The 21,735-nt window shown below is 42.3% G+C and overlaps 1 protein-coding gene across 8 annotated transcripts in view; it reads right to left on the minus strand.

The window, feature by feature from the left end:
- Window positions 1–21,735, minus strand: part of HHAT (hedgehog acyltransferase) — a 322,110-nt gene that overhangs the window by 254,120 nt on the left and 46,255 nt on the right. For all 8 annotated transcript variants that reach the window (XM_043543703.1, XM_037895771.2, XM_037895773.2 and 5 more), the window contains one exon: window positions 4,465–4,615. In XM_043543703.1, the coding sequence (XP_043399638.1) occupies window positions 4,465–4,615 (151 nt within the window). The remainder of the gene's footprint in view (window positions 1–4,464; window positions 4,616–21,735) is intronic.

Consider the following 21,735-nt stretch of genomic DNA (forward strand, 5'->3'; position numbering starts at 1 on the left):
ATGGGCACATGAAAGAGAAACACACTTTTCTTCATAAACAGCATATGGGTTAATCAACATTTCTGGAAAATGTTTAACAGGCTGCGCCACTGAATTCTCCTGCAGGAATCATCCTCTGCATTGACACATTGAAATTAGCAGGTGTTGTAATGTATATTATCTATCTATTAGATCCCTAGTTTTCAGACCCTTAATCATCAGTATCCCCCTAGGAGGGCACTTTTCCAACCAGGACTAATTTCCGAGTATCAGTGTAAAGCTGTTAGAGCCAAGATGGAATTCAATCTCTTCTAGTTTTGCTGAACTGTTTGCTTCTAGCCTAAGAATCTGTATAGCAAGCACTAGCCTAGAAGGATTTCTCTAAGCATTTTTAAGCCTCCAACAATACTGGTTCTTATCACATGTGCTTAGCTACCTTGATGTTACAATATTCTTGCTAATTCTCTAAATAAAAGGCAGTTTGATTCCCTGTGGCTGAAATTTGGAAATGCAGTCATTAAGAGCCAGTTAGACACTCTAGCCTGGTCTCAGAGTAACAGCCGTGTTAGTCTGTATTCGCAAAAAGGAAAGGAGTACTTGTGGCACTTGTGGCACCTTAGAGACTAACCAATTTATTTGAGCATAAGCTTTCGTGAGCTACAGCTCACTTCATCCGATGTAGCTCACGAAAGCTTATGCTCAAATAAATTGGTTAGTCTCTAAGGTGCCACAAGTACTCCTTTCCTTTTAGCCTGGTCTGTTACTGAGCTGTTGTCCCGTCTTGAATAAATCCAGAACTGGATATCACACTGTTTTCACAAATGCAGTTAGTTTCATTATTCATGATAATACTGCATAATGTGCTAGTAAAACCAATGACACCCTAGTCATATGAAACCTCACTGCCACATTGCGTAACTGTATCCTTGATGAGAGCTGGAGAGAGACTGCTGATTTTTTTCTGAAGACAAACATTTTTGAACTAGTAAAATAAAAATCAGCAACAGTCTACTGTCAATAAACAGGGTAACATGCCTCTTTATTACTGGCTTGGTTCATATGCATGCATTTTGCAATCGACACTGTTGGATAATTGTTTAGTGTCACATGGGGAGCACATGGATTGTTTTTCTGCAGTCTTCTTTGTTTCTTGATCTCTCCTAATATTTTCAACAACAGACTATGGCATTTTTCTTCCTGGTCTCAAGACGTTCTACATGCTACATCACACCATGAAACAGGCCAGCACCAATCATTACTAGGAACTCCTGCATGAGTCTGCAACCCAAGCACCTCTGGTTCTATGCTTTAAGGACACGCGATGCTGGTGTAAGAGCAAAATCAATCTGTCCAACCTACCTGGAACAGTACTTAGTGAAATATTTACTCAGTTGATATCCTTGCTTTGCGTGTGACATTAGCATTGTCCTCCTAATCTTTATAGCCTCAAACTCTACTATACCTAGGGGCTGCATGCATCTATCAATGCACGTATCATCATGCTTTTAGACTCTCTGAATGCCATCTTTAAACTGCTGTTTCACTGACAGTGTCTGCTTGTCACCACTATACTCTATTCTGTATTTGTTTTATGTATTTTCTAATATTCTATTCCCCACCTTAGCCCTGAGAGTCTTTACCAGCCTCTGATTTTTATTGTTCCATAAAGTCAGATTCTGGTGCAAGTCTTCATGTTGCACACCATTAAGAGCAGGCCCAATCCTATTAATACTATAATTCTGACACAGTTGGTGAGGGTAGTCATTGATGCCAGGTAACACACAAATTAAATACAGAGTTTGTATCAGAATTAGACAAACACTGTCCCCTAGACCTCACAATACGGACTATTTTGCTTTCCAACCCTTTTGATATCCTGGATGCAGCCAAGATACATTACTGAAATTCTTGATGGGATGACCAGGTACACCTGAGATAGTCAGACCTCAAGACTGCAAACAAAGTCTGTTATTCTACCTTCCACCTCTGATGGTGATATTTCTATATAAGGCACTGAACACACAAAAAGGATTGCAGCCCTGTGGATAGCAGTGATTCATGAGTTTAACTTTAAGGGTATGAGAGAATCATAACTCAGGGGATGCAGAGGGCAAGCTATGTGAGATTTCTTAGATAACTGAAATTGACCCATAACTCACTAGTAGCCATGGGAAATTCTACCATCATACAGCTTTCATAGCAACACATCAAATCAGCTGGACGTGAACTGATTTCAATACACAAATCCTATCTGTGAAATATCATATTTAATTATTTATTACCATGATTGTTCCCTATGCACATCAGTGAATGAGACATTTTGGCAAAAAACAACAACACATTTTTCTTCTACTGTAAGATTTCAAATGTCTAAATCTGGTTGCCTAGTGGAACAAAAGTTTCAATGATCTCATAAAATTTGAAAATGTTATAACTAAAATATTTAATATCTATTTTTGCAAGTGTACCGAAAGCTTAAAAAAAGGCACCCACTCTAACTTCACAGTCAATAACAATTCTTCCATGGTCTATTTGTATCAAACACAGTAACATCATCTGTATTTGTGTTGATGTTCAATTTAGTTTACACCTCGGGAGCAATGCTCAGATTCCACGGAGTAATAATTGACACAGCAGGAAAACACCGGCTACTGGTTCAAACTCTGCTTTCAAAGTCCAGCCAGGCCAAAAGGCGTTGCTATCAGCTCAGAGGCTGGCAAAAAACAAAAGATTTCTTTTTCAACCTGAAGGGTCAAAAGTTCAGTTCACAGTTTCAAAGGAGAATCTAATCGGAAGGGGTCTCTTGTTAAGTAACTTGGATTTTTAATTATTTTAAATGTCTTATTTATTCCCCTCCAACCTCAGCCACATAACCTATTCCCTTTTTGAATGTTTTCTACTGCCACAAAGCAAAACCCTGGTAAACTATTAGTTTTCTTTGTTATGGTTAGCTTCTGGCATTAAAAAAAAATCATCCAAATCAGTCCTGATAGTAGTGCAGCATGCAGGCCTACTAATTTAAAGAAAGAAAAAGGAAAAAGTTTTATTTATATTACAACTGTACGTAGAGTCCCCAATCCCATCAAGCCTCATCATGAGGGCCCTACCAAATTCACGGCCCCTTTTGGTCAATTTCACAGCCATAGGATTTTTAAAATTGTAAATTTCATTAGTTCAGCTATTTAAATCTGAAATTTCATTGTTGTAATTGTAGGAGTCCGGACCCAAAAAGGAGTTGTGGGGGGGAGGGGTCGCAAGGTTATTGGGGGGGGGTTGCGGTACGGCTACCCTTACTTCTGTGCTGCTGCTGGCGGCGGCGGCGCTGCCTCCAGATCTGGGCAGCTGGAGAGCGGCGACTGCTGGCCGGGAGCCCAGCTCTGAAAGCAGAATTGCCGCCAGCACCAGCACAGAAGTAAGGATGGCCTGGCATGGTATTGCCACCCTTACTTCTGCGCTGTTGCCTAGAGAGCTGGGCCCTCAGTCAGCAGCTGCTATTCTCTGGCAACCCACCTCTGAAGGCAGCAGTGCAGAAGTAAGGGTGGCATGGTATGGTATTGCCATCCTTACTTCTGCGCTGCTTCTGGTGGGTAGCTGCCTTCAGAGCTGGGCGCCCGGCCAGCAGCCGCCGCCCCCCAGCAGCCCAGCTGTGAAGGCAGCACAGAAATAAGGGTGGCAATACTGCAACCCCCCTAAAGTAACATTTTGACCCCCCTGCAACTCCCTTTTGAGTCAGGACCGCTAATTTAAGAAACGCCGCTCTCCCCTGTGAAATCTGTATAGCATAGGGTAAAAGCACACAAAAGACCAGATTTCATGGTGGGAGGCCAGATTTCACAGTCAGGGACACGTTTTTCATGGCCATGAATTTGGTAGGGCCCTACTCATCATGCTAGGCCCCGTACAAACACACAGTAAAAAACGAGAACTGGCACCGAAGAGCTGATGGACTTAATTATTTAAAGCAATTTCTAAGCTTCACAACCACAGTTTTCATTTTGACTGTCCATCATGTTTACTCAGACCTAGGGGAGACCAGAATTTCATGCTAAAATATGAACAAATATTGCTTTTAACATGCTAATGCTATGGAAAGTTTTCATATATACAGCTCTCTTCCTATTCAAGTGTTATAATCCACAACTCTCCTCACAGGGTAACTAATTAAGTGTTTCTTATCCTTCTCTGAATGAATTTTCAAGTGAAGGGTGTTTTTTGGACCAAGATTGAAAAGTGATCATATTTCATAAATATCTAGAAAAAAATAGTCAGCTTAGTGGAGTCAAGTGGCCTGGATCTAATTCTAATCATTAAGATGATGAAAATCCTGAAAGGCGGCTTCCCTTTATCTCTGTGGCATGAAAAAAGTAATCATCAAACTGAAGATCTTGTAAAAGATGAAAAGTGAAAGAATAGTTCAGAACACACACACCATCAATACACTGAAAAATTACCGTCATATATCAATAATAAATTAAGCTTACTAACCGCCACATTCCAGTGAAGCTGTGCATTGTGCTCACACAGCGAGGTAAAGCTGGAGGTTTGAGTCCATCCATTCGAATAATAAGAGCAGGAATACCAAAGAGAACCAGGTATTTCACATAAAAAAACAGTACTTGAGCTAATGCCAGGCCACCTGAAAGAGAACATGCCAACGCCTTAAAACAATAAGATAATGAAAAACACATTTTTAAAAATCTTACTGATTTTTTCCTCATTCAGACAATCCATTATCAAAAAAACGAAACATTTGTTTGATTAATAAGCTCTATGATACATATATTTTATAATATAAGAGCTATAATACACTTAATATAATATCTATGACCTTAAATGCACATACAATAAAGTGGTATTCTTTCTAGTACGGAGATGTAACAAAGCATCAGCAGCTCCACTTTCAAAATCTCCATTTGGACCTCAGGTCTGGATTGGTATGATAAGCAATAATTGACTTGTGTTAAGCTGAAAAATCAAGATGTATTGACCCAGGATATAAATATTTACCTCAAGGGACAATAAATCTTGATGTCTGCCAAAACAAAGTCAATACACAGTCTGTACAGTATTATTACATACACTCTTCACTTGTCCCTCCAAAATGGGTACAAATACTGTTACCTTTGTAGTATCCTGGCAGGCCCAGAGAGAGCCCACAATGTCAGACTTCTTGTGTGCACTAATAAATCAGAAAGAGAAACTCTATACAACCAAACATCTTCCCAGAATACTCCTTCCTGGCTCAGTATGAACACAGACTGCAGAACTGGATCTCTATCGCCACCATTCAGTATTAAACACATGCCTTACTTTGAGCACATAGGATTGAACTGCTCACACGCTTAGCGATGGGCACATCTTAAAGTTGTGTACATAGTTAAGTACCTTGCTGAATCCTGGCCTATGTGATTTCAGGGAGCCAGACCTAGAGCACAGAAGTTCAGCATCAGAATCCAGGACATGGATTTTTTTGGTTATGTGCGTACCCATGGCCCAAAGCCAGAATGTGCACAAAAAGGAGTAATCCTCATTTACACTGGCGTGAGTTCAGACAGTGAATTCACGGGTGTCAACCATGCCAATAAGGGCTGTGGAACTGTTCCTTCCATTTGCATTTTTACATAAAAAAATGTATTGGAGGGAAGACGGGGGATAGAGGGTTATAGGGCGATAAGCCTGATTTAAATATAATAAGAGTTGCCAACTCACACAATTTTATTGTGAGTCTTGTGATATTTGGTGTTTTCCTTCTGGGATCTTGTGATTACGTAAGAATCTCAGCTTTCATCAGTTAAAAAAAGCAAAGTTTCTAGCATACATGACTGTGGAGTAAAGCTTGAAAAGTGTTCTCCGAAGACTCAAAAACCAGGAGGCAAATAAAAAGAACCCCCAAATTATTTTCTTCAAATCTCACGATTTTGGGGTACAATTCATGAGATTTGAATGTTCATAACTGGCTACACTGGTGGTACATTATTCTCCTCATGATGGTTTTGCTGAATAAAATTTATTTGACCAAATTTCATGAAGAAACAAAGGTCAGTAATACTAAACACAGGGGCACAGATCTTTACTCAAGTTGGTATTTACTTCTGCATACAGTCTTATTGAATGTAATGAGATTAGTTGCATGAATAAATGCTTACCAACTTTTAGAGCATGGTAAAACCTATCCCATAGTCGTCAAATTTCTGTCATATGGCAGAGCAAAAAGAAAAACCCAACATTTCAAAGAAGTTTTCTTCCTTTTTGACGCATTAATTTCTTCCAGTGCCATTAACAATCTTGGTATTTATTTTACTATGAATGTAGTCTGGAACTTTGCACCAGACTTTACTATGAGACTAAACTTTCTATATTGGTGTGATAGGGCAGGGCCCACCTGGGGTGCCTTCCAACAGCAGGCCACACATCATGACAGTTATAGGTATGCCTGTCTCAGTTTCCTCCTGGTCCGGCCATAAGAGGAACAGTCTGTCCAATTCAAAAGCCCACCTCTAGGCATAACTTATTCTTGTACATGTACAACCATCTATAGAAACCTCATGATAAAACCATTCTCCCAAAATCCCAAAGAACAACATGTTCACAACAGTTTTCCATGCCCCCTCCCGAGACAGCATTTCTATCTCATCCTCCCAAGAGTCCATCTCCAATCCATTCCCATACTCTTTTGTCTTTGTCCCAGGGCCCCATTCTCCAGGCCCCCAGCCTGAGAGGTTCCAGGTTCAATTCTCCCCCACAACACTTCTCTGGTAGTCCCAAGACAGGTCTTGCAGCATAGGGCTTCCAGCAGCGTTCCACTCACCCAGGGTTCCTGGCCCGTGAGTCCTACCCCAGCTCAGGGAACTTCCCTTCAGAGTTCTGGGCTCAGATTCATGCAGTCCTCCACTCAGGCCTTCTGCCAGGGGATCCTCCTGCAATGTTCCACTTACCCAGGCCTCCCTGCGTGTGAGTCCTACCTCCTGCTCCTGGAATCCACCTTCCAGCATCAACCCTCTTGGCTCAGTTTCCCCTAACCAGGCTGGTTCCTCTTTGGGTTCCTAGGGCCATTGCATTGGTCCTGCTTTGAGCAGGGGGTTGGACTAGATGACCTCCTCAGGTCCCTTTCAACCCTGATATTCTATGACATAAGCTCTCCTGTAACTCAGCAGCAGCTCACCAGCCCTAGCTAGTCCTCACCAGTAAATTTCTCCACCTTTTGTTCTTCCCAGTGGCTCTCTGTATCGGCTCTCCTCTGCATCTCCTGTTCCCCCTGGGGCAGCTTTTACCTGCGCCTTTCCTGATTCCCTTTAGGTGCCTTCTGTTAGATGCCCCCAACTGGGAGGCATCTAACAAGTCACTGGTGCATTGGACCCTGCTCCTTCTTAAAAGTACTGGTAACCCTGAGACAAAAAGTGATGTTAAAGCTAGATATCAACCCAGGATTGTAGATTTCTATAAATAAAATGAAGTCTACAGTATTTTCCTCATGGAACATAGTAGCCTAGTAGTCAACCACATTTCCGCCCAGAGTAAAATAAAGAACCAAATTACAGCTTGGATACCAGCCAACTAGCAACAAATTAGATTACTATTAAAGTGATCTATAATGCTACCTGTCTGGTTTGATTCCTGTCTGATTCAATTTCTCATTTCTGTTCTAACAGTTTTTATTTTAAGACCTAAGTTATGATGGTCACCTGCACAAACTGCTTGCAAAAGCTTCAGCAAATTATGCAATGTATCCTCAACAATATGTGCTGCATTCATAATGTATATATTAGGAATGTAAATAATGGATAACGATGCATCCTACAATATCCTAATGTCTGCATCAAAGGATACATCACAACCTCTTCATGAGCAGCTCTATTAGCATCGTTTTCAGAACAACGCTGTCTGACTCCAGACAAAGTAAGATTAAACTAAAATCAGACTGGGAGCTTGAGACACCCAAACTACATTTCCCATGAGGCACTGTGGCAGCATTTCCATATCAATATATTTTGATTTACAGATTAAATATTTTGATTTCCAGCCAAAATATTTCAGTATTCAAATTTCTGTCAAAAATCAAAATTAGTGCTCCTAAGTAACATAAAGCAGGCCGAAGTGTATTACCAGTGAATCTAACCTTAAAAGTTAAAATTAAAAAGTGATTCAAGGTTAATATTAAATACCTTCCACTCATTAGCAGTATCGTTTACCTTTGGATTTCTTGGGAGTAAATAAGAGAATGTTTCTGAGTGCCAGTACTAAAAAATCAAGGTGGTTTTCAAACCACATAGCCCTTTTTTCTGCTTCATAAATCATCTTCAACAACGTAAGTTCAGGAGTAACTGGCAATTTTCATTGGTGATTCATGAGAAAAACAGACTTCCCTTTTGAACAGCTACATTGACCCTTGCATTGTCACCAGTTTAAAGCAGTTGTTTCTGTCAGTAAATAGACAGATATGACTAGGAAGACACATATAGTGCAGATACATAGAACTGCAGTGTGGTTTGAGGTAGGGTATTTAGTATGGGGTGTTTTGTTTTTTTTTAAACAAACTGACTTTCCAGAACACCACCACATTTTAAAGTAATACTGACATGAAGTGTAAGTCAAACGACGAACAGATTTTCGAACAGCTTTCATCTGGTGGCTAAAGTCTCCCAGATTCTAAATATAAGGTTGTTGGGGTTCCTTTGTGGGATCTTCCCCACATTCAATACACTGCTCCTCTCTCCTGGAAAAGCCCAAAGGAGGGGGAAAATACTTCAAAAAACTCTGCGAGGGTCACCTCATGGAGCTGGAGCCACATTCTCTCCTGCAAAGGTTTGTGGCCTAACACAGTGAGGTGTGTGTGGTGGGGCTGCAGCCTGTAAAAGTTAAAAATGAAAATCCTCACAGATAATTAGCTCATCCTTCCATGCATATCCCCTTTGGCATCAAAACTCCCTCCCTCTCTCTGCCTCCCATGACAATGCACTAGCCCCCATCTCTGAGGAGCACAGAAGTCATGGAGAGGAGTTCAACATAACTCTTAGCATCATTAACTGCCTCTTGGATTTTCACCTACAAATTCACGAGGCCCCCAAAAAGTATACCACAGTGAACAGCCACTCCCCTGATGTGTTTCACTGATCTAGGTGCATGTCAATTACTCTGGGTAAATACAAAACACGGTTATTTAATTTATATACTCAGAACACTGAAAACATGTAAATTTGTCCTTTAACCATAAGGCTTTCCAATATTAACCTTCTGACAGAAGTTAATAACTACTGTGGGCCTGATTCTCTACTCTCTTACACAGTTTTAGGAGATCAATAAAGTTAAGCTGACATAACATTGTAGTAACCCAATGGAGAATCAAGCCCTGGGACCTTAACAGAAAACTAATAGCTTCTTCCAAGGGATTTCCTCACTTGCTCCCTCACAGCTCATGCCTTGTCTTTCTTAACCCTGAGTCCTGTTTAACAGGAATCAGCAGCTTGGTTGTCCTGAGTGGGCATACAGTAGAACCTCAAAGTTATGAACACCTTGGGACTGGAGGTTGTTCATAACTCTGAAATGTTCATAACTCTGAACATTATGGTTGTTCTTTCTAAAGTTTACAAGTGAACACTGACTTAATACAGCTTTGAAACTGCTTCAATTAAACTATGTAAAATAAAATTGTATTTTTCATTAATCAATATAGGGCTTACTTAGAAGAAAGCAGGACTGATTCTTCTCTCCTTTATACCAGATTTACACAATGCAACTCTAATGATGTCAGTTACCCCGATTTTCCCTGAGACCTGAAAAAGGCCCATCTTCTTCAAATTGTTAATTATTAAATCCAAATATGTAATTTACCAAGCTCCGAATGAATACAGTAAGCAGACATTTACCTTCTGTTCACATTGAATTTATAATGACAATACAAAAAATGTTAGGACCTAAGTCCCCAATACCTGAAATGTTACAAACATAAGGGCCTGTCTACACTTGAAAACTGTTTCAGAACAGACTGCCTTACATGCACACACAAGTATTTGTTTCAAATCCTCTGGCTTTCTAACCCACATCAACCAACCCACTTTGGAAGCAGGTTAACTGAGAATCAGGATGATTTCTTCCCACAACAAGGTAGGTGTAGACACATTCCCATTCTGAAGCAACTGTTTCGCATCTGGCAGTCCTCCCACTGCTATTCTACACTGCTTTGTCAGCCACCTGGGTCAGCCTGTTTACTGGTGTGCCCTCTACTGCTCCGGGGTCATCTTGACCAGATGTTACTTCCGCCATTTCAGTGCCGGCGAGCAGTCAGGTACCCCCCACCCCTTTGCAATTCCAGCTCATAGTGAGTTCACACCCCCAGAGCTGCATGCCAATTGGACAGCAGCCGTGCCCTATGTTTTCACATGGCACTGTGCATGGGACTTCCTTGCCCCCCCTCCCCGTGGAGAGAAGTGCATCCAGACCCACCCAAACAGCAATCACCGACTGGAATACAGAGGTCTACGAGCAGCTATCAAATGAAGGAGAGGTGGCATTCCTGGGGCATGAGCCAGTGCCACAAGAATGGAAAGAAGTTTCAGCTGAGTTACAAGAATGTTAGGGACAACGCTGCCTGGGTGAGAACTTCACAGTGTGCCTACTATAGGAGCTGGGCCCCATTTTTTGGTAGAGGTTCCACCATCCAACCACAGCTTCTTGTGAGTTCCACCTAGGACTCCCACTTGGATGCCAGCCAGGATGCAAAAGCCAGAGGTGATTAACCTTGCAACACAGGATCTTGTCGGCCTGCTCAAACCAATGAACCCCAAGGCTCATACAATGCTGGAGACCCCCAAATCACAGTCAGAGGGCCAACTGAATCACAACAGAGACCTAACCTGGGATGAAGACTTCTTCCAGTAAGTATTATGTGATATATTACAGTACAACTGTACAGGGGGATTTAAACTACTTACTTCTGGGTACTGCCAAGGCACCACCATGATGGGCTAGCCTCTCTCTCTCTGCGCCTCCTTGGCTTTTAACACTCCCCCCACCTAGAGCTCCGAATGGCAGCTGTGCTGGAGAATTAAAACAGTACCATTTATTTCTCAGAAATAACACACAACCCCTGCTCAAGTGTCCCAGGTCCTCCCCATGCCCCACCATGCTGCCTATTGCTCCTGCTCCCTCCCGGTTCCATTCGAGATGGCCACACTGTGTGGGTTACAAATGAGATGCATTGAACAGTTGCACATTTATAGTAGCAGCAGATACAAGAAAGAAAAAGCCCCAGAATTTTTTTTTTCTGGCTCATAGTTTCTCAGTTTTAAGAAAACTTGAGTTGTTAGGACATAAGTCACGCAAATCAGGCTTGAAAGACATTTCAAAAAGGGTTTCAAGGCATTCATTCAGCCCCTCTCCCCTCCTCCTTTTGGGTTACTGCGGAATTCTATTTATTTTTCTCTTTATGCTGATCCGCAGATATTAAAAAGAAAGGAAGAATTTAAGGCAAAGACAATGCTCTGTTTTGGACACACAGATTGCACAGCAACGCAGCTCCCTCACCACTGCCCATATAGCTTGTGCTTCCCTTCCACTGCTGCACCAGCTATAGGGGCACCATCCTGGCAAAAAGCAGCAAGGCGTATCTTCTTGGTTTGCCTATTGCCTTTTTGAACAAAATCCTTCTCTGCCTTTTAGGGACACGCCTCAGGGTAACATCCTTGAACAGAATTGGTGCACATGCAATTACTAGCCTTCCCCTGCTGCCCCCTGCCACAACCCACTGGTGACGCACAAAGACACACATGCAACCACAGGCCTGGACCTGCTGGTGCTCCTTAGCACTCTCTGCCCACTAGCAGTCTGCATAGGTGCACATACAATTATTAACCGCCACACCTGGTGACCCAAGAACCACATGCCCCTTCCCACAATGAATTCAGGGATCTTTCACAAACAGGGAAGAATGTTTGAAAACATCTGATCTCCAAGCTCACCCCAGCTTGGGAAAAAGCATATGGGAATGGAATTCTGAAACGGAGAAAAAAAAACATTGGACCATTACTGGCCTGGAGACTAGAATTTGAACAACTGGGTTAGCTTTTTCTTTCCCTCCCTAGCACCTGACATGTTGTAATGACCACAGACAGGGGTGTTATCTCTGGGGGAAGGGAAAGAGGACAAAGGGTGAGAAAACGTTTACCACCTTGCATCTGCATGCCAGCAGAGGGAGCAAGATGAAGGAGTGGAGGGCAGGTTTCCTTAAACAGATACAAAGAGAGGGGGATGACGACAAGGAACTGGCTAGGGGCCTGCAGCTACTGGGGGTGATGGAGAGACAAACAGTCCTGCTTCAGAACATAGCGGGACTATGTTCACCATCCTAACCTACCCATGTCCTAGCGTTGCCAATTTTGGTTGGACATATTCCTAGAGGTTTCATCACATGACATAATATTTAATTAAAGATTAATCTTTAATTCCTGGAGACTGCAGGACAATCCTGGAGGTTTGGCAACCCTACCATGTCTTGCAGTCCTTTCCCTCTGAGAGCCTGGCATACCAGAATACATCCTTGACTCCCCCAACACCAAGACATAGGCCAGTGAAGGGATTCACGCCCTGCTGGGGCACATCCCTGCAGCTTTGCCTGGGGATTAGTTCTCTCCTATCTGGCACCCCACCGCCCCTTCAGTTCTCACCTTTCTCTCTCACTCTCGACTCTGGTTCCTCCAGACCAGCTGGCAGCTCCAACAATCCTGTGCCATTTCTCAGTGACTGCTAGGGAAACTCAGACCTGCCCTCTATATTGGGTTCCAGCCCAGGGACCTTATAATGAGCAGCCAAGGTCTACACAGTCCCCTTTCTTACTGCAGTTTCCCTGGGCTTCTTCCTACTCTGTCTTCTCAGGCTTTCTTTCCCCACAACTCCTCTGGGGTTAACCCTTCTTCCATGACTTATTCTCCTTTTGTGTTTTATGCTTCTAAAGAATGATTGCAGACATTCTCCTTGCAGCTTTCTGCTCTCCTGGCTTTACACTCACCGGCCTGCTCCTGCCCAGCTGGGCTTCGTACTCAGTTAAGCGTGGCTCTCCCGCCAGTTGCAGCCAGATAACATAATTGGCCTCTCAGGCACATTAACCCCCTTCAGGGCCTGCATGGGGTACGAGCCTGTTCATAATAAACACCAGGAAGACCGCAGCACTCTGTGTTTCCTCCATGCTGCTTGACTGCTCTTTGAGAATGGCACTGGCTCATGAAAACAAGTTTATTGGTGGATGAAAGGAAAGTGATCATGGGATTTATTTAGTTTGACCCTAAGTCCCAGAATTTCTGGCAAGTTTCCCCACAGAGAAAAATCTCAAAAAGGGTAGAGCCTAGCAGAGGTTCATTGCACCATAAGATGTCTGCCCAGAATGCTGAGCATTTGTTTTGAAACAAAGCAGCACCATGTGGACACAATGATCCCAAACAGAAGTGGCTTAACTCTGGATAGGAAGGCGGGGTGGAGGTTCACACCACAGTTGTTACAGATCACATAACAAAAATAAACAAAATCTGAAACTCCTTTCAAGTATAAACCTAAACCTACCTGCCCTGAGTCATCCCATTACATTTGGATGGTAAAAACACTCTGTAAATATTTGCAGGATTGAGCCCTAAATAACCAACAGTTAACATGTGAGTAAAAAAAATAAATACAGGGTATTTGTGCTTTGTAATAAAACTGGGTTAACTACCAATATCTGCAAGATCCTGCAAGAGGCCTTATAAGAATTCAGCTTTTTCTTGTTTCTTTTTATAAAGCAGTGAACTGCTCAATGTTTTAGAGAAGAAAATCTCATTAAGCTTCCTGGTTTATGTTTGTATTTCCAGTTTTCAAAACAGACATCAGATGCCAAATATTTTATCACATTCTCCTCATCATCTTGCAGGATGAAAAAAAAAAAAAACAAGCAAACAGATTACTTTGTTAGCATTTCATTACCATTTAGATGGATGCACAGACACCACCATTTCAATAGCAAAACACTGTGTGCTTCTTAAGAATGCACTCAGAAATTCCTTTCCTGTTCATGAGGTTATTAGAAAGAGAATCATAAGACACCAGACACAATACTCTACCATCTGCTTTACACAGAGCATTATGTAGACTTCACTTTTTTTATTACGTACGTATGTGAGGTTTCACTCTTTAAGGCATCCAAAAAATCCTATTTGTAATAAACCAACTTTCAGATAAAATGTCATCACTAACCTCTTGTATTGATGATGTCATTCTACATTATTTTTATATAAAGAAGACTCACACTTGTTATGTACAAGGAAAAATCTAGTCAGGAAGCCTATTTAATAAGTATAGCAATGACAACAAATTAAAACTGTCAACTGTACAGTCTTCACTAGAAAAGATGGTACCGAGTAAAGACTAGTGGGTTACACCCACAGCTGATGTAAAGTGGCCCATAAAATGCAAAAAATGTTTTCAAATTGTATCTATTGTGTATGCATGCACACATGTATATAATGGCAACCATTTCTGTAGATGCACAAGGGATTGAACCAGGGACCTGCAGCGTCAAAAGTCTGAGTTGTTACAACTTGAGTTAAAGAGCCATGTCTCCATAGCTGAGAACTGTAACAACTCATTTCCTATGTGGATGAGGAACAGAGGGAGAACCTGGAGCACATACTCATCAGTGGGTGATGCATACGTACATTGAATATACACATACACACAAACGTAATCAAGTTAGCTGAAATAGAACTGTTTAAAAATTATATCATGGCTCTTTCCAGAATCTGTTTCCCCTCCCTGCCATTTTTCAGTTGAATTTTGGCTATTGCTACCTCTTGTAGTTTGAGAGACTGATGTCAAGCTTTTATCTGATGAGCTGGAAAGGGAGAAGTATTGAGTCACCACTGTATGTACCTATCCTTTTAAATATAAAAATCTATAGGGCTAAAGGTGGAGTAGTGCAAGTATACAGAAATCAACACTTTATAACCCTAAGGTTTTAGAATTAGATAAGTAAAACACACATGAATGAACTAGTGAAGAGCAGCAGTCATGCCCATTTCATCAGAACAGCAGAAGCCAATATTAGTTTCTCCTACCTAGACAGGGACTATAGCAGCATAGCTACAGCACTATACCCCAACTGGAGATCATCCTCAAAGAGGGGAGAATGGTATAAGAATAAGAGACCACATACAACACAAATTATGTCTCTACTCTTACCTTTATGCTTACGACAGCAACACCTGAAGAAACACTGAACTGGGGGAGAGATCCTGGCCTGGACGGTTCCAGCTAGTAAAGACTGTAACGAGCACATGGTGAGAAAAATCTTTGCTTTGAATCCATTTAGCTTTAAGTTAGATATGAATCTGCATTTTATCTTTTATTTTCTTTGTAACCAATTCTAACTTTTCTGCCTCATTACTTGTAATCACTTTAAATCTATCTTTCTGTAGTTAATAAACTTGTTTTATTGTTTTATCTAAACCAGTGTGTGTTTGGATTGAAATGTTGGGAACCTCCACTTGAGATAACAAGGTTTGTGCATATCATTTTGCATTGATGACATGATGGACCTTATATGAGCTTGCATTGTCAAGTGGAGAGCTGGGCAGTACAAGACGCACATTTCTGGGGGAAGGTCTGGGACTGGGAGTTTACTGGTGTTGCCCCGTATGCAACTCATGAGTGGCTGGCCATAGCATTCATGTCATTCAGCTGGGAGTGATTTTGCACGCTACAGGCTGTGTGTGAACTGGACTGGAGTGGTTGTTTTCACAGCAAAGCAGTGTAAAAGGCACTCCAGATTGGAGAATTGAAGGGACCCAACTGTTCAACAGTCCAGATTGTACCTTAGGGTACATCTTGTCAGGATCCTAACAAGGACAGTTGGGACCAAGGATCAGAGCAGGGTCAAACATGAGGCTGTGAGTAGAGGAGGAGTTTGTGGTCAGGTTCCAGGACAGAGTCGATACCAAGGGGTCAGAGTCCAAGTCAGATTTCTGGGTCTGGATCAAAAGGCAAAGTCCAAATCAAGCTAAGGTTGAAACCACGAGTTCAAAAACAAGAATGGTTGTACCAGCTACAGGAGCCTACTGTGTCAAGTAAACAAATATTTCTGTACCTTTTAAAAGACAACTGATATGGCCCCATAGTGTTACTTATTTTATGTTTTATACTACTCCAAGTATTGTAATCTAGAGATCCCTGTCTGTGGCATGTATCATGGGAAAATCCACAGTGCTTACTACCACCTTCTGGTTTTTTCTTTTATTTCCTCCACAAACACACACAAAAAATCCTTAGCTCCGTTTAAAAACCAGGGTTGCTCTACAACAAACATATGCTGCCTTTAAACCTATCGAGTTACTTTGCTGAATATACTTAATTAAAAACACTCGTCAGGTTATTATTTATCCCATCCCCTCCTGCCCTCTTTGTTTGTCTCACTCAATCCCACCTCCATGCCTTCTTCTACACCACCCCATAAACCTGGGTCAGATTTCTTATTCTCCAAATGTTCTTCCTCTCTCCACTCAGATATTTTCTAAAACCCCAACTGCTCCACAGGAACTATATATGCTAACAACGACATGCAACATTGCTCTCTGAATTACTGCAGCACCTGTATGTGTTTTATATAAGCTCCTCAAGAGCAGAGATTTTTTGTTATGTACATTCTAGTGAAGCATCATGAAAATCTATGGCAGATCACAGATCCACTCTCCCCCTCTCGAATTGCACCACAATGGGGTCCAGACCCTTTGGGGAGGACTATAATCCCTCTTTGGCTCAGCAGTGTTTTTTTTCTACTCACTGATGTTACTGGGGAGGAACTGGAGGCAAGGGTTACTATGGGGATAATAGGTGTGTGTCTCTTGGGCTATGAGAGGTTATACCATATTAAGAGTGATGAGCTGGTTAGCTTTCTGAGCTTCCTTCAGCACAATGGATCATGAGGGTGTTGTTGGCACACCTATGGTCCCTGGAGGCCACACACAATAGTTCTTTGCCTGAGAGAACTCTCACATGGGATCACATAAGGTTCTCCTCTGCCACCCCTCTCATTCTATGTGTATGCTATGCAAAGCCATTAGGAGGGTCAATGAGGAGATACAGGCCAAAGAGTTTTCAATGTGACATTCACAGATGGCAACCAGATTCATGGCTCTTTGTCACCCAGCCCAAAGAGTGCAGCAAAGCGTCTTTCCCAGCATCTGAGCAAGACCGGGGTATGGATGGGAGCAAGACTGCTGAGACACAATCTGGAGAAGACTGAGGTCATTATAGTGTACTGGGGTAATTATCTGGAGGACTTCACAGAGGCTAAGTCACACCCCTCAGTTGAGGGTGTTTGAACCTAGTTTGTAACCAAAGTTATCAGCACAGAGATCTGATTAAAGTCTCAGTTGCTCTTACACAATCTCTGTCCAGGAGGGTGCGACATTTCCCCTTGGACGTGCAGTTTGCCCCCATGGTTCGTGCTTTGCCACCTCCAGACTGGAATATAATAATGTGTTCTATGTGGGGCTACTCCTGACCAGACATGCCAAACTCACAGAAAAAAAACCGCAGAAATTGGGCTTGTTTGTGGCTTAATTGGCTTGTGAGTTGCTTGTTGGCTAGGTTTTGGCTTGTAACTTGTTTGGCTTGTAGCTTTTTTTTTTTTTAATCAGCTCCCAGCAAGCAGGAGTAAGGGGGGGAGGGGGGAAAGAGAGTCAGGGGTGCACAGCAGGCCAACCACAGTCCCAGACTGCACACATGGGGGGATCCAGTCACAGAGTGTTGGGGTTCTTAGGGATTGGCTTGTTTCGGCCTTGTTTTGAAATGGGATTAGCTTGATTTTTGGCTTATTGTGGAAGTCAGGGTGCTTATTTACCGCATGAAAGTTGGCAACTGTGCTCCCGACATGCATTCGAAGCAGCGTGAGGTAGCCAGCTTGTTAAATAGAATATCTCATTGTGATCACATGGCATTAGTTCTCCAGTATCTGAACTGGCGGCAGGAGTAGAGGTGTTTTTTTGGCCCTGGGACTTTCCTCCCTGAGACATACTGCTGCAGGTGAGATCAGCAGAGGTACCTGTGCTGGAGTCCCTCTTGTATCAAAGAAAAGGGGCTAATGGCAGCACATTCTATGGGAAGAACTCTCACTTTGAAATTCACTCCCCTTCCACTCCCCAGTTCAAAACAGCCCAAGCTGATTGGCCTTCCAGACATCTGTTTGAGCTGACATTATAGAGCTACAGCAAGTGGGATTTATGTATGGGAAAGAGCACACGGTGTAGGAGATTCTGATGTGTGTATTGACTGCCGGAAGGAATAGGGAAACGACAAGTGCTGCTGAGTTGGGTTTCATAATGATTTTTGAATTGTATTTTTAGTTAATGGCAAAGGCACATGAATCCCCCGATGAGCATCCTTTTATATTGTTGTATTTAAATCCAGATAATTAATTAAAATCCAATACAAATAAGGGAAAATATAACAAAACAGCCACAGATTTTGTGCAATTTGGTTAAGGAGCCTAAAGAATGAATTTCTGCTTTCCAATTATAACAGATAAGGTTCCCTAAAAATAATCAATGTGAAAAGCTCAAAATGCTGCTGCCCAATTAGGGCAGCCCTCCAATAATCTTTCCTTTAAATGCACAAAATCCAAAGAAGAATGCAGAATGGCACTTGCTTTCCTACTTAAAGATTTGATGCACTGTGAATGTAATTTGCCAAATCTCAAAGAAAGTTGCTGATCATACTATTTCAATAGCTCACTGATCCATAAGGCTCACTGCATTACTGCTCAGAGCTACAGTGGCTGCCAGGAACATTTATGTCCATAAATAGATGACCAGACATAAATTAGGAAGTGTCGGTGGAAGAGTAATACAGGAAAACAGTGAGGGAATGGAAAGAACGAACACACAGGTTATTTACTTTAATCATCTATGCACAATTTCCAGTATTATTACCATCAATGTATTTAATCTAAAGTTTGAGAGTCACAAATATAATTGCAAGCAACAGTAACTTCAACAGAGATTTCAGGCCTAAATAAATACTCCACAGCACTTGTATTTAAATAACAATATCAATTCAAGATACTTTCTGTGTATCATTGTTCATCCCATAGGCAGGCTTTATTAACTGATATACACTGCACTGATATACTTTTCTCTGAGTTTATTATTTTGCAACATGCAGCTCCAGATAGCTGAACAATTCTATGCAAAGAAACAGTGAGCAAAGTGCTCTGGAAACATCAGAACTACCATACCAGTTTAGACCACTGCTCCATCCAGTCACATATCCTTTCTCTGACAGTGGCCAGCACCAGATGCATCAGAGAGACGTGTGGGAAATGCTGCAATAGGCTGTTATGAAATAATCTGCCCCTAAGGAAAGTTTCTTCTTAACACTCATTAGTTAGAGTTTGGCTTATGCCCTGAAGCATGACGATTTAATATCACTTCCAGACTTTTGCAGTTTCTCTCAAATCCTCACTAACGTGCAATTCTGGGTGTTCTAATTAGTCATAAAAATGTCCTATCTTTTTAAAAAATCTTGCTAAGCTCTTGGCCTTTATGATATCTTGTGGCAATGAGCTCCACAGGCTAATCGTGCATTGTGTGAAAAACTTTCTTTTTCCATTTATAAATTTGCTGCCTTTCAGTTCCAATGATACCTTATACTTACATTATAAGAAAGGGAAAATACCTTCTCTGAAGCCTTCATTATTTTTGTGTAACTTTATCATGTCACTTCTTATTCATCTCCTCTCTAAAGTAAACTCTTCCAATATTTTCTCTCTTTCTCTCTCTCTGCATAGGGAAGTTCTTCCATCTCTGTAAAGATTCTTGACACCCATTTTTGACCTTTCCACTATTTTTGCTATATCCTCTTGTAGACTCTCTTGCCAGCTTCCTGTGTCTGATATACTTCAAGTATTTATTGTTACTTGGTTTAATCCCCTTCAAATTCCATCGCAGCCCTGCTAATTCCCTTATTACATATTGACTGCTGTAGTTTATGCTCCTTTCTATTGGCTATGCTCACATTTTAGGGAGATGAGCTGGAAAAATTGGGTCATATACATAAGAAAAGACTATTTTGTCCAGTACCTTGCTGAGGAAAGAGAGGCTGGAAACTGGAAGGTATCTAGCAAGTGAAAGGTCAAGCAAGGCTACAACACAGTTTGAAACCCTTAGATCTTCTAATGATTAATATTCTAGAAGTCCCACAGAGGGTGTGTCTACCCTGCAAAAAACGACTCGCAGCAGTGATTCTCAGACCCTGGCTCAACAAACTTGGGCTCATGGAGCTCGTGCAATGGGGCTAAAAATAGTAGCATAGACCTTTGGCCTTGGGCTCTGAGACCCACCCCCTTCACCAGTAGAGCCCTGCATGGATACAAAATGTATATCCACAGATCCGGCTATCCACGGAGCTACAGGCTCTACCAGGAACCACAGTGGCAAAAACAGCAGCATGGTCGGACCAACACTCACAGAAGCCAACACCCCACCGGGGCAGCTCCTCCGGCATGGCTGTCTCACCTCCAGCCCCACCCACTGGGGTGGGCAGCTGGTTCACAGGGGCTGTCCCCAGTCGGACTAGTGTGTGCAAGCGGCTCGCATGCTCCCGGACAGGAGTCCCTTCCACGCAGCGGTCTGAGTATCCTGTCCGGGAGCATGCGAGCTGCTTGCACACACTAATGCAACCTGGGGCAGCTGCCGGTCAGCCTGGTGCCCACCCCAGTGGGCAGAGCTGGGAGCGATACAGCCAGGCCGGAGGAGCTGCCCATGCAGGGCGCCGGCTCCTGTGACCGGCAGCCCAACATGCTGCTGCTTTCACCGCTGCAGTTTCTGGTAGAGCCCCGCAGCTCCATGGATATCCACCTTATATCCACAGACATAAATTCTGTATCCGCACAGGGCTCTACTCCTCTGGTTTCAGAGTCTTGGCTCCAGCCTGAGTCCGAACGTCTACACTGCTATTTTTTAACTGCCGTAATATGAGCCCAGCAAGCCAGAGTCAGCTGACCCAGGCTGAGACTTGCTGATATAACTCCATTTTTTTTTGGCAATGTAGACATAACCATATAGACAGGTTAGGTTAGCTCAGCTCAGTATGAAGAGATGAGGTCAGTGTTGGCTTTCATGAAGACAGGTATGAGAGAGGAGAGAAATGGCTAAGGCTGTGGAGCTGCAAGTGAATCCAGAAGGAATGAGGTGGCTTAATCCCAGGAAGATGTAATGTGACAGTAATACAGCCAGGGTGGACGCTGATTTATAACCAAGAGCAGTGAGAGAGGAGAAATAAGCTCTGCTGAAGTTTCTACCTAAGCACATACCTGTTTGAGTCATACATGAGGACTCAGCCAACAAATCAGCAGATTTTAAAAGCAAAAGCACTTTTCAATAAATTCATTAACACTGAAGTGTAAACGCTTCTCGGGTGTTGGATGGCATTTGAACCTTTAGCTTTGGGCTTCACAACATACTATCAGTGTGCAGGTATCTAGAACAGTCACATACCTTTCTGTGCATTACTTAGAGAGACTCTGGCTTAGAGAAACTCACTTGGCTAGTTTCCTGCTACAAAGGAGACAATATTTATCTTGATGATGGATACCCGCTCGCCCTAGGCGCTATTTTATTTCTTAGTTCTATGTATGTGTGAGGGAGTGAATAATGACAGTGAATAATGGACAATGTACTCCAGGTAATGTTAACATTTCTGTGCTGCTCTTTTGTTAGCTTTCATTTTTAAAAAACCCGAACT

Source organism: Chelonia mydas, chromosome 3, assembly GCF_015237465.2.
Source record: "Chelonia mydas isolate rCheMyd1 chromosome 3, rCheMyd1.pri.v2, whole genome shotgun sequence".
NCBI lineage: Eukaryota > Metazoa > Chordata > Testudines > Cheloniidae > Chelonia > Chelonia mydas.